Source organism: Saccostrea echinata, unplaced genomic scaffold, assembly GCF_033153115.1.
Source record: "Saccostrea echinata isolate AGI-Se365-2 ecotype Australia unplaced genomic scaffold, CSIRO_AGI_Sech_v1 ptg000001l, whole genome shotgun sequence".
NCBI classification, from domain to species: Eukaryota; Metazoa; Mollusca; class Bivalvia; order Ostreida; family Ostreidae; genus Saccostrea; species Saccostrea echinata.
The window spans coordinates 47687671-47703588 of NW_026889750.1; the positions used below are offsets into that span (position 1 = coordinate 47687671).

Consider the following 15918-nt stretch of genomic DNA (forward strand, 5'->3'; position numbering starts at 1 on the left):
CAATGAATCAATATGTTTACAAAACATAGGTAATAAGAGATGACAGAGCTCACCTCAACGAATGTTGTCTTTAAGTAAGGCAAGTCCCACACAAAACTAATAATCTTGAGCATCTCTAGATGCAACATTTATGCAATTTTGGTCTGATAGGGCTTGCAGTTACTTGGGAATAGACTTATCTGAAAACTTAAAACTAGTCACTCATCCAGAAAATGTAAGTCAAATCAAGCATCCAAAGCAAGTTTGAGATTGTTCGTCCCTTGATGCATCATCCATGCAAGTTTGGTTCAGATAGGCCTTATAGTTACTTGGAACTGAGATCTGCTCCAAAAACTTTAACCTGGTCACTCATCTGGAAAATGTAGGTCAGATCCAGCATCCGAAGCAGAAGCTAGTCCATTAGTGTGCATCCTTAGATGTATCATCCATGCAAGTTTAGTCAATATAGGGCTATAGTTACTTGGAAATGAGATCTGCTCCAAAAACTTTAACCTGGTTACTCATCCGGAAAATGTAGGTCAGATCCAGCATCTGAAGCAAGTCCAGTAGTGTGAATCCTTAGATGTATCATCCATGCAAGTTTGGTCAATATAGGGTTTACAGATACTTAGAAATGACATCTGCTCCAAAAACATTAACCTGGTAACTCATCCGGAAAATATAGGTCAGATTCAGCATCTGAAGCAAGTCCAGTAGTGTGCATCCTTAGATGTATCATCCATGCAAGTTTGGTCAATATAGGGCTTATAGTTACTTGGAAATGAGATCTGTTCCAAAAACTTTAACCGGGTCACTCATCCGGAAAATATAGGTCAGATCCAGCATCCGAAGCTAGGTCAGTAGTGTGCTTCCTTAGATGTATCATCCATGCAAGTTTGGTCAATATAGGGCTTATGGTTACTTGGAAATGAGACCTGCTCCAAAAACTTTAACCTGCTCCAAAAACATTAACTTGGTAAATTCTTTAGCTGAAATTGCAGCATCTGAAACCTTGACTGGTACAATGAAACACACTAGAAGCATCCTCCATGTATCTTTGACTAATATAGGCCATAGAAGTACTTGAAAAGAAAACTGCTCCAAAAACCTTAACCAGGGACACCAACACCGATGCCGAGGGTATTACATAAGCTCCCCAAACTTCGTTTAGGTGAGCTAAAAATACGTTCATGGGGATACAAATTTGTGGGTAAGGGTGACCCACGTAATCCACGAACATTGGTCCCCCACAAACAATCATGATTAGACAGTCCTTAAAATTTCCAGCAGTCTAGTCTTGCACCACTATTAGGAAATCTGTGCACCAAGCTGCTTTGGAGGTGGTGTTGATATAAACCTAATCTTCAGTAAAAGTTGAGGCAATACTGATTTTCATGTTAATCAAACCTTTAACAAGAGCTGGGGCAGTGTTGATATGAAATGTTCTGTCAATCTTGTCTTGTCTTCAAGCACCTGTTTGTGTTCTTTGGATGTCAGCTAAAAATCAAAACATCTCTTGAAGATTACCCATAAGAAGTAACGAGATTTTGTTTAATAAATACATCTCAGCACAGATCTAAATGTACACTAAAACTGACCTTTTTACTGGTGCCTCTTCCCACAGGGGATTCCCCTGTTGCAGCCTGACGAACACAACACACCATGATCTCAATCAGGCTTGTCTCTTGTTTGTCATCCATAACTATCAACAAACACTGTCTACTTAAATCATTTGTTTATAAATCAAGATTAACTCAAATATTCTCTGCAAAAAGATCCATTTCCATACATTAATTCCCAGGTATCAATTCTTAACTTTTTAGAAAAGACTGTGTCCCTTTTGATAATTCCTCCCCTGTACTTTCAATACACCTCTATTTTTAATGCCCCTCCCTTTTACTGTAACTCCTACTTTCAATGATTCCCTGCTTTTACAATCCTTCTCTTTTGATGGTTTTTTCTCCTTTCCATCGCATCCTTTCATTTGATAGTTTCTCCATTTTTATAAACTTCTCCCCTTTACATACACTCCCCTTTTGATGGCCCCTCCCCTTTACTTACACTCTTCCCCTTTACTTACATTCTTCCCCTTTGGATGGTTCCTCCAGTAGTAAGTCAGTCATGCACTCCCAGTCCTTCATCATATCATTTATTTCCCACAAACTGTCCACTAGATAAGCACCATGTTCATGTAACTGCAACATATTTTTTCATTACGTAATATTTTTCACTATATATTGTCACACAACTGTAACATACAGTACTAACTTATCATTATTATCATTTACTGAATGTCCCACTTCTTTCAGAAACAATCCCATTCTTCAATTAGTGAGTTCAATCAAATAACTGATTGTGTAAGTCAGGATATACAAAATATCATCTTGTGCCAAGTCACTACTGCTTTCAGTTTAAATTACATTTTCTCAGTTTGAATCATCACAAAATTGACACTCACCTCACTTTCTATAAAGAACTGCACCAGATCTCGTAACAGAGGTGTATTTAGACTCTGCTTCTTGCCCCTGTGAATTTTGAGTTTATTTGTACTCTCGTCTCGCCTGAAGAGCTTGGCGTTAAGGAATTCCCCGGCAGCCTGAGCCACATGTCTGTGAGATGAATACACTAACTCGTAAACATTCTCACAGTCCTTGTCTGCCAGAATCTGCTCATTAAATCTACAATAGAATGTTAACCAAGTACATAAATCTACAACATTATTTAACTCACTACTTAAATTTGGGTAAGTAACTTTCAACAGAACTTTACTTAATTAACCCAGAACCAAAATTTACAACAGATCATTACTTATTTAACCCAAAATTCCTACAAAAGAGTTACTTATTAAACCCAGAACTGCTTTAAATTTTTTTATTTCATTTTTAAGAGAAAAGAAATATACTGACTTCTCACAAAATAATTTTTTACAAACTGAGAGCTTGTATACATTAGAGACATTTTCAAACATGTAACCAGTAAATTAGTAACATAGTTGTTCCTACATCAATTTAATACAGAAATATATGTAAAATGTCATTAACATACTTGAGAATACTGATGACCAGTTTAATGGCTTGGACGGCCACTTCATGCTCTTTATCCAGGGTCATCTCTACAATACGGTCCTAAAAAGACACAGATTTAACCTCAATATTCACTGTCAAATGTACTTGCTGGAATACTCGTACACAGTAGTTCTTAGAATATTAGCCAGTTCTTAGAATATGTACCTCGAATATTCTGATATTAAGGTAAGTTACTAAATTACTAAACTGAAGATACTTCTGACTGCACAAACGAGACTAAATTATAAGAAATATTTCATTCCCATAGAATTATTCAAATGAAATATTCAAGAATAATGGTAATGTGGGCCATACTCTTGCCAATGATGATTGAGATATTTAATATTTAGGATCTTCCAACCTTAAACCTGTTAGTAAACAGTTCCATCTTTGTGGCCAGTTCTTCCGTTTCATATAAAGCTTGGAGACTCTTCAGACAACACAAGCGTACATCCCCATTCTTAACAAAGGAAAAACACTTGTAATTTAATCTTTTTTTGAACAGTAAAATAAACAACTGCAAAAATGTACTATTACAATAAGATTCAAGCACATTTACATCCAATAACCATACAGATACAGATTTCCAATCTTCTAATATTAAGCTAAGGAAAATAAATATATATATCTTTTTCAGTGGGTTTAGACCATTGGCAGGCATTCATTATTTAGAAAGTGAAGAGTTATCTACCTTGTCATACAGTGTCCATCCCACATACTTGAGATATCCATCATCCAAAAACATGTTGGGATACTTCTTCATCCAGATCCCAATCTCTGACATACAGATGGAGCGAATCTCAGGCTGTGAGTCCCTGAAATCAGTTATTTAACAGTTAAGATTATGAAGCTCACCTTGCAAATATAAAGTAACAAGGCAAAGTTTCACACCAAATGAATGTTCTGGTGAAGTGCATCCATAGATGAATCATCCATACAAGTTTGGTCTGGGTAGGACTTAGAGTTATTTGAGAATGAACCTATTCAAAAATCTTTAACTATACAATCATCCTGAAAATGCAGGTCACATCCAGCATCCAAATCATGTCTGGTAGTGTGCATTCCTAGATACATCACCCATGCACAACATATTTTTTGTCACCAGCAACAATAAGTACACATTTAATTTTTCAGGCACCAACATGTGCCAATGGACGACAATATCTGCTGTGAGGTTAGGCACATATTCTTCCCAACAACTGACAGGACAACAATATGTACTGTCACAAATATTCACTCTATAGAATGTTCAACAATAGAAATCATCATCATTGCTACAACCTTTGTGTAATATTATACATTAATATGTACCTGCAGTTCCTTTTTACATAGGATTATGATTTTTAATGAAATTTAATGAAATATTTTTAAAAAAACAATGAAATAACAAACACTTATGGAGTCAATTTACATTATATTTGTAATACTAATAATAATGATTTTCATGTCAATCATGAACAAGATATGCAGGAGAGGGATCAGTGAGAAACATTTAAACATCTCTGTCTTTACCCATTTTGAAGATATCAGAGTCATTTCCCCTTCTCTCTAATTGTGTATTAATTACAGTAATAACACTGTGTATATTTAAAAACACTACCTGTATCTGTGGACAAAAACTCCTTTGAAGATGTAGGTCAACATGTTTCTAATTTCTGCTTGGTTTTCTTCAAGCTGAAATGAAATAAACAAAGAGTGAGGCTACGTCATACATTGAATTTTGTCTTCCCGGTTGTAAGAGGGTTTTCTTGTCTGCGTCCCTTCTGTTCCCACTGTTAGATCATCACCAGTCTACCTTTTCCTCTTCCCCTTCTGCATCTCTCTTATCTTACTTAATATCTTGTTAACATTGTACCAAAATCCAGACTAAAACTAGTTGTTTATATTTCTCTACAGCTTAACTTTACAACCTCCTCTTTTTATTTGTAACAACATCTCAATGGTTGCTGTTTTTACCTCTTGTCTTTGCTGAAACAACATCTCCAGTCAATGGTTCGCTCTCTTTGTCTGCTGTTTTTGATATGAGTTGACCTACCTCTTGTCTTCACTGTGACAACATCTCCAGTCAATGGTTCGCTCTCTTTGTCTGCTGTATTTGATTTGAGTTTACCTACCTCTTGTCTTCACTGTAACAACATTTCCAGTCAATCGTTCGCTCTCTTTGTCTGCTGTATTTGATTTGAGTTTACCTACCTCTTGTCTTCGCTGTAACAACATCTCCAATCGATCATTTGCTCTCTTTGGTTGCTGTTTCTGTCTCTCTGCTTCATATTGTCTCTGTGTGTTATCCAGGTTTATGCTAAGATTTAATGCTACATCTACTAAAGCTGTCATCAACTTCATAGCTGAAACACAAGAAAATTAAAATTATGTGTTTTAATTGATTCAGCAATGACCCTTTCATAGGGATGCTCTTTCACATTAAAAGTTGAGTATATCTTTCAGTACCATAACCTTTTAAATCTGCATGATGTAACATTTAACCTGATTTAAATCAGATTGACCACTCTTACCTGCCAGAGTACTAGTGTGACGGAAGGCTCGGACCTGTGAGTCGGTCAGTCCGGTCAGAAGAGAGATGATATTGTCCATCATGTACTGGTCATAGATGATACTGTACTGACACTGTCGAACAAGCACCTGCACAAACTCACAGAAATTCACCCGGAAACGCTTCCAGTTAGGGCCTGACATAATAAGAGGGTAGTCTCCACTGTCCTGAGGGAAAATGATCACAAGATTACAAACTAGGTACATACATATCAATGTACATAGTTTACATCCATGTACTTTTCTCTTTTAAAATACTCTTAAGTATTCAAGTGTGTGGAGGGTTACGTTGATAAAATTAATAAAAAGATTATTTTGTTAATAAATCTGAATTAACGCATTTTTAAATAAGTCAGAGTAAAAAATGAAAAATAAACTATAAATAGTTATCTACAATTCATAGCTTAAGATTTTAGCCAAATCAGTTGCAATTAATTGAGATATAAATTCCATTCTGTTAATAACAATGAAATTCTACTCAGATGTAATGAACATTTCACAATTTGATTAAAAACAATATATTAAAGTAAGAAGTGACATTGAACTAAAATCAACAATGAATGAAAACAGGTACTTAAGTAAAATGATAGTGAGAGATAATAACCTCGTCAAATTCTTCAGTCATTTTTCGAATGATCTCAGCATGTTCTTGGTTAGCATACATAAATGGAGTTATGGTTCCTTTACAGCCTGAGGCCTGGATAAAAAACTGAATCAGCTCCACTAGGGCTGTGTCACGGTCATTTTTGTAGGATTCAATCCATTCATCAACTGTTATCTAAATACATCACAGAAAATGTTGACTTTTTTGTGTTTATCAAAGCAATATCAATTGGTATTTCTCATGGTGGTAAATTTTCATATTCTATTATAATATATAATAATACTTTTTTACCTTATGTCAAACAAAATTCATTTCTAAATGTTTTGTTTTGCTACTTACAAAGCAAGAAAGTATAATATTCATGGCTATGATTTCTCATCTGGAGTGACTATGAACTAAATTTGTTTCATTTTATGAATTCTTATCTATCATTCAACCCCCTTTACATCTACCTGCAGTGTTGCCTTTCCGCTCTTTACAATGTCAAACAACGAGCCTGTCCCTGTGTCTTCTTCCTCCCCACTCTTTTTTCTGCTCCTCCCTGAAGCTCCAGCTTGTCTGGGTCGCTTAACAGACTGAAAAAATTTGAGAAATTATTGTATTAACCTGCCTCTTTTCATTTGAGAACCCATGAGTTAAAATCTTCTTTCATTTTTATTTATGTACAATTCCATGTTTTTTCTTTCTTGTACTTACACTGCCCCCTCGGCCGGACCCCCTTTTCCTCCCTCTGCCACTGCCAGCCCCAGATACTGACATTGGTTCCTCAAAGTCACTGTCAGAGTCATTTTCTGGACTGAAGGTAATAAGAATACGACTATAATATCAACGACTAACTTCAATGAAAATATTCAAGTTCCTAAGATACTTTAATAGCATTTTGAAATTTTTCACAGACATATATAAAAAGCATTCTGAAGTACTGAAAAAAGTATTCTGAAGTAATGTGTAGTAAGCTTCCATTAAAAGGGCAAAAAAGTTAGGCATAGGACAAAACCTGAACATCAAGCACACATTAAACTATTGCCCCTTCTTAATTATCTCAATAAATTCCTTACATTGGTAAATCTGATGTGGCCTCAACGAATGCCCCCTGTACAGTAGACTTGGCTTTCGTCTTTGCCTTCCTTGCACCCCGCATTCTATAAAAATTACAAAATAATGATTGTCTTCATCATTCATGCAGTCTTTTCAACTGAAAAACTTTGATAAGAAAATAAGTTTACATGAAATTTACATGTTCACTATATATTAATACTAGGTTAAGTAATAATGACACAACCCAGAGTATTAAAATAGTTGTATTCAAGCAGAAAGTATGAAAAATTATTTTACCTAAATGTCTTGATAATATTAACAAGTTAACATGTGATAAAACTGAGGAAATTGAAGACTGGTTAATAGTCATCAAAGTTTCCATCCACTCAGGGGTCGAAATTAACAGGAAATACTCGCTAAATGCGAATTAAAAACAGAAATTGCGAGTTAAAAGCACCTGTGGTCACCAAATTTTGCGAGTTAAAAAAAAAACGAACTTTTTCGGATTTTTTTTGGTTTATTCCAGGGATGTGCAATTAGCTTTGTCTCATGCCGGGGCTACCATTTTTGGGGGTCGGGCTAGTGATTTTATGCACAGAGGTAGCCCCTCGAGCTAGTAGAAATTAAAATTTCCCATGTAATACATGAACAGCACTACATGTATTTTTATTCACTTTTTTGCTATTAAATTCCCAAACACTGAAAAATATCCAGGTAGCATTCTCTTATAGTTCGTAAATCTCCATAATCTCATCCACTTTGCAGTACTATCTGACTTATTTACTTCTTAAAACCATCTTTTTTTTCCTAATCCGAATTTCCTCCATTTCCTTCTTTATGGTAAATACATTTGTACATGTAGATATTTACAATCACTTCAGGTATCCGACCCATAATAGCCTCAGATTCAATGAATTTGAATGCATAACAGATATATATTGGCTGAATACTCAGTATATGTAGACATAATCTTCATGTTTTAGTATCAGTATGTAAGAGCGGAATGTGTCCTAATTTTTGACCTTGTCCTGTCCTTGAAGAGTTATCCTCCTATGCATTTAATCAATAAAAATCAATTCTAAAAAAAATCTATCCAGTAAAAAATTAGTTTTCAATCATTTTTCTAGTCCTAATAATTAAATACATCTTTCCACCACAGCATTTTTTTTATATTCTTAGTATAGAAATTTTTACTTTCAAAAATTTGCGTGTCCCCATAGACCTCAATGCATTCTTCATTAATTAATTACTGCTTAGGTAATTATATTTTTGAAAAATTATCCTGGTAAATCCTTTTCTACTCTAAAATGCTTTGAATTTATTTCCAAGTATTTAATACAAGATGGATATTTAAGGTTAGAAAATTAGGTCCGTTTATGGATCGGATACCTTAATCAACTAGAGGAAAAGTGTTAAGTGATTTTCAAAAAATATATTTCCAGTGTATTTAATGATTTCAGATTTTAGATTCAATTTAAATGCGATAGTGCAATGACCAGAAAAAAGGAAGATAATTTATTTTTAAATTCATTTTATTTTCAATCATAATTATTGATTTATATACTATTAAATTTTTCTAGAGAGAATTAAATTTTAATTCTAAAAAGCATGACCTTAAAACCCTGACTTTTTCAACGATAAACTACTGTTTTATATTCTTTCATTGTTAGTTGCTACTCCCCCCCCCCCCCCCCCCCTTACGTTTGAGCTAGTAACTTTTTACTTGGGTAATTTTATTGCTGCCACTACTGGCACTACCCGGTAGTCTGTGGACTAGTGCTTGATTTTTTTAATTGCACATCCCTGTATCCGTTCAGATTTCATCTTGTATAAAACGACCTAAATTAACTCACAAGGTTTAAATAAGTTTTCTATGAAATTATCCAGATAATTCCTATGTTAATTACTATGTGAAGAAAAAAATGCTAGTGAAAGTTCAATATTGCTAGTAAAAAAAATTCCACTAGCTAAAATTTGCTAGTGGTCAAAAAAGTTAATTTTGATCCCTGTCCACTTCCCTAACTTTGAAAACAAAAAAATAGTCTGACTTACTACTAGTAAATATAACCACATTTATGGCAAACACACAAATATTTCTGAAAATGCATTAAAATTATTATCTTTTTTTTGGTTTAAAATTTGAATGAAAAATATAAAAAGAAAGAATTATGAAATCAGCTGAATCAATCATTCAACCCAAGTATTTTTTGCAAGAACTTTCAGCATCAATGCATTTATTTACATCAAATAATGGCCAAGTACAAAAGAAACGGCATTAAACATGCACCACACACGCTTCATTGACAATAATTTTCATCAAATGTTCACTGAATTATTAAATATTTTTAGAGAACAATGTTTAAAACTTTGTTTAAAAAGGAAATTTTCAACTAAATTGATCCTAATAGATTTTAATTTTGGGGTCAAAAAAGGCCCCAAACCTCTTCTTTTTTTCTTTTTTTTTCATTCGCTCAAGTGATCTCATTTTATATTGGAGCTGCTTCTGTCAAGTTGACAGTGTCAACACTATAATTTAGTGCATTTTTCTGGGGATTGGTAAAGTTAAGTACAGTACTGACCAGACACAACCTAACAGAAAGCGAACCCAGAGTGCACCCCGGGTTCGCTCCCTGGGTTCGCTTCGGGTTCACTTGGGGTCCGCTAGTGCTGACCCCGAGCGAACCCGGAGCGCACCCGTAGCGAACCCAGAGCGGACCCAGAGCGAACGCAGAAAGCGAACCCCAAATTCAGTAGCGGTCCCAGAAAGCGAACGCGCGTTCGGTATTGCGTAACAGAGCTGTCAATCAGGATTATCGATTAACTCATCAGCGCTTCGACCAATCAACATGCTGAACAGGCCTGTCAATCAGGATAAGTGATAAAATGCGTTGACCATCAGCGCATCGACCAGTCAACATGCCAGTTTATAATCTAAACATTGTACAAGCAAAGCGTGTGAATGTACAGTGTAAAAATATTATTAATAATATTTTTAAACCTGATTTTACATTTATATACTTTAATTCTCCAGACAACATGCAATATTTACACATCTATTTTCATTATTTTTTTATTTTAAAATCTATTGATACATTATATATTTTTATTATCCAGGTAGCATGTTAAATATTTATTTTCTTTATATTTTTAAATCCATTAATATATAAATATACATTGCGTAAATTTATCAGACAATAAGTACTTTAATTTATAATAGAAAAAAGAAGATAATAATGGTTATAACATATGTTACTAAAAAAAAAAAGAAAAAAAAATGGTCTTCGATAAATTATAGAATTTTATTATCTCAAGATATAGTATAAGAACATTAGTATGAGAACAGTTAGTATAAGAACATGTACGTGCTTTAATTTAATTATTTGTTATTAATTATTTCAATTTACATGCACGTTTTAATTTATCCAGATCAACTTCGAAAATATCGATCTTAATAATTGATCATGAAAAAAAAAATTAAATGTACATTGTACAGAATAAATGTGCATTATGTCAATACGTAAATTGGAGAAAAAAAAATCTCATTTAACTACTATGATATTTTTTTTAAATTAATCTTTTACCAAAATTTGATAAATAGCTTGATTTAAATACAGGGAAAGATTATTTTGTCAATTTTAATTATCCTACATGTAGACCTTACATTGTATGTTTTTGAATTTTTGTAACTACTTGCAAGTCAGTCAAAAAAAAAAAATGCTTATCACTTTCCTTCGCGTCGATATATATAATTATACAGGTTTACATGTTCACGAGCCTCTAACATGTACTACATGTAATTTCCGAAATACTTTGTATGAACATAAAAAATATACTAGACGGGTACGTTTTGTACTTGTGCATGAAAAGTACAACATTATTCCAACATTAATAAATTGAACTTGCAAAGATACCTTAATACGAAAACTTACATATTTTTTTTTTCATTACATAGGTACCTGTATTTGAACTTTGTAATTGTCATAATTATTTAATTTCAACACTTTAATAATTGTAGTTTCAAAGTGAAGCCAAGGTCATCACGTATCGGTAATCATCCACCTGTTTCGAAAATATCGCGGGTATTAAGAGCAATTGCTGTGGGTTTTTTTATTGACACTTTCTAGCTGGATGTATACTGTCTCCATGGTCACGGTATACCTGAGTATATACTCCCCCTACATTCGATGCCTCTTAAGTTACATGTACCTCGTCTGGGCACGTTATCAATGAGAAATTCAATTACAGGTGACTCTCGATGGCTCGAACTCCGATCTCTCGAAGTTCTCGATCTCTCGAAGTGAACCTCCGGTCCCGTTTTTTTCTTCTATATAACTAAGCAAATTTACTTCCTATCTCTCGAACTTCCGATCTCTCGAAGTTCTCTATCTCTCGAACCAAGACCTGGGTCCCGTTACACACATTTCATTGTTTTTTACTCTCTATCTCTCGAAGTTTTGATTGCGCGTGTGCACACGCCGATCAAGCGTAAAATTAATGCAGCTTAGACTTACCTGGATAACAGTGAACGCCTCGGGCTGGCATGGAGGTGTTAATTGGGTGTTTACATAGATGACACTATACCTGTGAGCATCCGAGTGTTGATATAATTAATTGGTTACAATTGGTAAACTATAAACGAATTGCTTCACAACTTATTTTGACTTGACAGCGAGACGATAATTTTTAGAAAATAATTTAAGAGACGTGTCAATAATTTTTCATAGATTATGAAGTTTTATTAGAGTTTACATAATCCCAGCATGACAAACACTACACAAGAAATCCTATCTGAAGAATTGAATATCCATTTAATACGAGAAATCTGTTGAAGGAGCCGATGAAGCCCTGGGGGTAGCCACGCCGACGATTGTTATTCAGGTTTCATGTAATTATGAAATGAGAACAAATAAATACTGAAACTTAAAGAGATCGTTTTATTTATTCAAAATACGATCATTGTTGTTGAAATCAAGTGAATTACCTGTAAAATACGAATGAAAACGTGCAACGACATTATCGACATATACTTCCGGTATTTATAATAGTAGAACAATGATGATCGGAACTGAAAATTCCGGATTTTATTCACTTTCTATCTCTCGAACCCCTCGATCTCTCGAACTTTTCTTGCGGTCCCTTGAACTTCGAAAGATCGAGAGTCACCTGTATTATTCTTATTTTTTTTTTAATTTTTGAATTTGGAAACGTCATAGTTCTTTGGTACGTTGCATTAAGAGTACATGTTCAATGCATGTAATTTGCTGCCACCTGAATGCTGAAAATCAGTAAAATAGCTTTACAAGAGAGAGAGGGAGAGAGAACACTGTATATTATTTGAAATTAAAATCGATACAACCGGCCCATAGAAAACAATTCAAGTACGGAGAGGGGTGGGGTGGGGGTGGGGGGCTCATCGAAATAAAACAAGAAAAAAAAATAACAAAAACAAAAAACCAAACATTGGGCGTTATTATCTTAATTTCATCTACTTAATCATGCGAGTTTACAGTTATTGAATTCTTGTTTTGTTTGTTTTCTTTCTTTTATTTATTTATTTTTAAACATTTAGAATTTTGTTTGTTAACATGCCGCTCCAGTATGTACATGTATGTAGTGGGGCGGGGAGGGGGGGGGGGGGTCATGAACCAGTAAGGAACACAAACTATTCAAGTGATCATTTACATGTATTAAAAAACAACTTAAAAAAAATAATATATTCTTATCAGTGGACCAGTTATTAGTTTTTGTTTGTTTGTTTTGGTTTTTTGATTGTTGTTGTTGTTGTTTTTTCTTCCGTTAAACTCGCCTAATAAAACAATGATTTATAGCATGGAAGTAAATTATAAATGATCTTTAAAACGAAACTCAAGTTACACTGTATGAGAATTTTTAGTGATTACATGTATCATGACCTACATATACATGTAATGGACGACAACCTAGCTTAAATATAAACTGCTAAATATGAAAACTTAGCAATTTACGTGTACAGTATGTCACAGCTATTTTATAGATAAGATCGTAATTCAGTTATTTGTCTTTCAAACACTTAAATTACGATTTAGCAATTGCAATTACAATTGCAAGTTCCAACTTATTTTAAAACGCATGAATAATATAAACAAATGAATTTGAAAGCTTTTTTTATTAAGATACTCTTATCAATTTCACTCCATCCGATACATCGAAAATACACTTAACACCTTTTTTTTCTTTCGAGATATACTTAGCTTGTAAATTAAGAAAAATAAAAGTAATAATTCTACGTCGAATGTACGGTGAAATTCTTGAAAAATTATCAACGTTCTCCATATTGTCACTTACATGTACATGTTTCGATCGCCATAAAAACAGTAATGATCGATTTCACTACTATATTTGGAATATACAAGGGGCGGGGCTTACTGGCGGCAAGATTAAAGGGGGTCCGCTTCACGCATGAGTGCGTAAAGCGAACCCGGAAAGCGAACGCCGGGTTCGCTCTAGCGGACCCAGAGCTGACCCCGAGCGAACGCAGAGCGAACCCGAAGCGCACCCAGAGCGGTCCCAAATTTTCTGAAAGCGAACCCGCAGCGGACCCCGAGCGAACCCAGGAAGCGAACCCGGGGTGCGCTTTGGGTTCGCTCTGGTGTTAGGTTGTGTCCGGTCGGTACTTTAGTTCTGCTATATTAACAGGTTGGGACCAATCACCCAAATAGGATATAATAGATAAAATATCTCAGTTGGGATATAAATTTAACGTGCAGAAAATGAAAATTTTTATTTTGGCTATAAATATCATATATCTGCATCAAGATACTTATAAAGGAATAACTTTGTTTACAAGTTTTTCTGTATGCCCACTGTTTAGGAGATTGTTCCCTTGGAAGTTCCTAAACTTCTTGGAGATCAATCTAACAAACTGTAGGGTTGCAGAAAAAACCTTGCTTGGTATTCCTTTTAAAATATTTTGATGCGGATTTATGATAATAGTGAGCGCAGCGAGCGGCACGAAGCACCGCTCGTCACTTCGAGCTCTTAAAGCAACACCTGGACGAAGAGAAAATTTGGACTTTGCACATTGATCCAAACAAATTTTTTTCCTAGTAACCTGTGGTTCTATAATGCTTTGCGAATTGCACCTCGACGCAAACAACGTTCTTGCGTTAACAAGCAGTTCCAAGAAAAATATATACTCACCTTGAATTGATGGATATATTTTGCAAATAAATAGTTGTTAATAAAACCTCTCTTAAATTAAAATTAGCACTGTTTATTCAGACTTAAATTAAAACTGAATATAGATATCTACACTCGCACCGTCAACATATTATTTATTGCCAAAATAATTTTTTTCATTTTTTGCACTGTTTTTATATTATCCCAAACGGGTAATTATATCCCATTTCGGCGATTGGTCCCACCCTGATTAACAGACTGTGCTACCTAACACTTGGTAGTTCAATGTGGATTTTTTTTTCAATCTGATAGAGCTGAGGACATTCGGAAAGTACCGCTAGCCCCAACATTGATAAATAACTTAAAAATAAATATGATCTTCATAAGAAGATATAACATGAATAAAAAATTCTTCTCTAAGCCGTTCCAAGGCGTATTTGACATGCTACTCCATTTTCAATATTGTACTGAAAACGATGAACTGATGCAGATATCAAGTATTAATTCACTTGAACTGCATTCGTTTTGAAAAAATTGATTTCAAAAGCAGCTTCGCTGACAAAAGGTATGTGTATTTCTTTCAAAATAATGCTTTCAAGTACAATACTTGCATCAAAATTACCTGAAATTATTCTTTGTTTGGCGGGAAGCTATCTGAAGCAACTTGCCGGAAGTAAACAATTTATCACGTGACTAAGTATGAATTGAAAGCAAGTACGTGCATTGTTTCCGGAATAAGTTTTTCACCTCAAACAACCCTACCCAGAAGTAAGACTCCTACGTCGTGATCTGGTCACCAAAAATTAAAATTATTTTTTCAGAAAAATGTAGGTCCGTAGAAGCAAATTTAGTTTGGGGAAGGGGAACAACAAGGGGGAAGGGGGGGGGGGGGACCATGCTTTTTTTTTGAGGGACACAATCGTAAATTAGCTTTTTTCCTAATGTATATTATACACTGGCAAACTTATTGAGGGGCACAACTGTTTTCAAGTTTAATTGATGCAAAGCATCAAATATATTTAGCATTTTAAAGTATTCCCACAAAAAAGAGTCCAAAGAAAACGGCAAAATTCAAGATAGAAAATGTAGCTCTATATGATACACTTTTAATACAATCTGTACACTTGCCTATACTTTTCTATGCATTATTTAAAATTTATTTTTCTACTTTAATTTTCAGTGTTTAATTGTAAGTTAAATATAGTTCAAATTCATTGAAATGAAAATCAATGGTGTCGGCGAAGGGACCGCCCCAGTAATTTTTGCCAATAAATAAATAAATAAAAATTTAAAAAAAAAAAATAAATAAATAAAAAAATAAAATAAAATTATTTAAAAAATTGAAAGGCGATATCTGTTTAAATCGGATTGGAATTTATTATCAATAAATTATTTGATTTAAAGACAAACGCAACAAATATCTAAAATAATAAATTTAGTAATTATTTATGTATGAATGCTGACCAAAAAAAAGGGGGGACGTACACACTTTACGTGCTGATACCCTCTGGATCTTTGTCACGT

The 15918-nt window shown here is 34.1% G+C and overlaps 1 protein-coding gene across 3 annotated transcripts in view; it reads right to left on the reverse strand.

Annotated features, from left to right (window-relative positions):
• The window catches only part of LOC133193142 (cohesin subunit SA-1-like), a 31403-nt gene extending 16320 nt beyond the window's left edge, over positions 1–15083 (reverse strand). For all 3 annotated transcript variants that reach the window (XM_061329114.1, XM_061329122.1, XM_061329129.1), the window contains exons 1-15: positions 15017–15083; positions 7257–7340; positions 6895–6994; positions 6651–6773; positions 6199–6372; positions 5558–5762; positions 5238–5389; positions 4645–4718; positions 3736–3859; positions 3406–3504; positions 3025–3104; positions 2438–2657; positions 2060–2174; positions 1578–1681; positions 1387–1476 (exon numbers count right to left, since the gene is read on the reverse strand). In XM_061329114.1, coding sequence (XP_061185098.1) covers positions 1387–1476; positions 1578–1681; positions 2060–2174; positions 2438–2657; positions 3025–3104; positions 3406–3504; positions 3736–3859; positions 4645–4718; positions 5238–5389; positions 5558–5762; positions 6199–6372; positions 6651–6773; positions 6895–6994; positions 7257–7339 — 1743 coding nt within the window. In that variant the 5' untranslated portion in view covers position 7340; positions 15017–15083. The remainder of the gene's footprint in view (positions 1–1386; positions 1477–1577; positions 1682–2059; positions 2175–2437; positions 2658–3024; positions 3105–3405; positions 3505–3735; positions 3860–4644; positions 4719–5237; positions 5390–5557; positions 5763–6198; positions 6373–6650; positions 6774–6894; positions 6995–7256; positions 7341–15016) is intronic.
• Between the last annotated feature and the right edge of the window lie 835 nt (positions 15084–15918).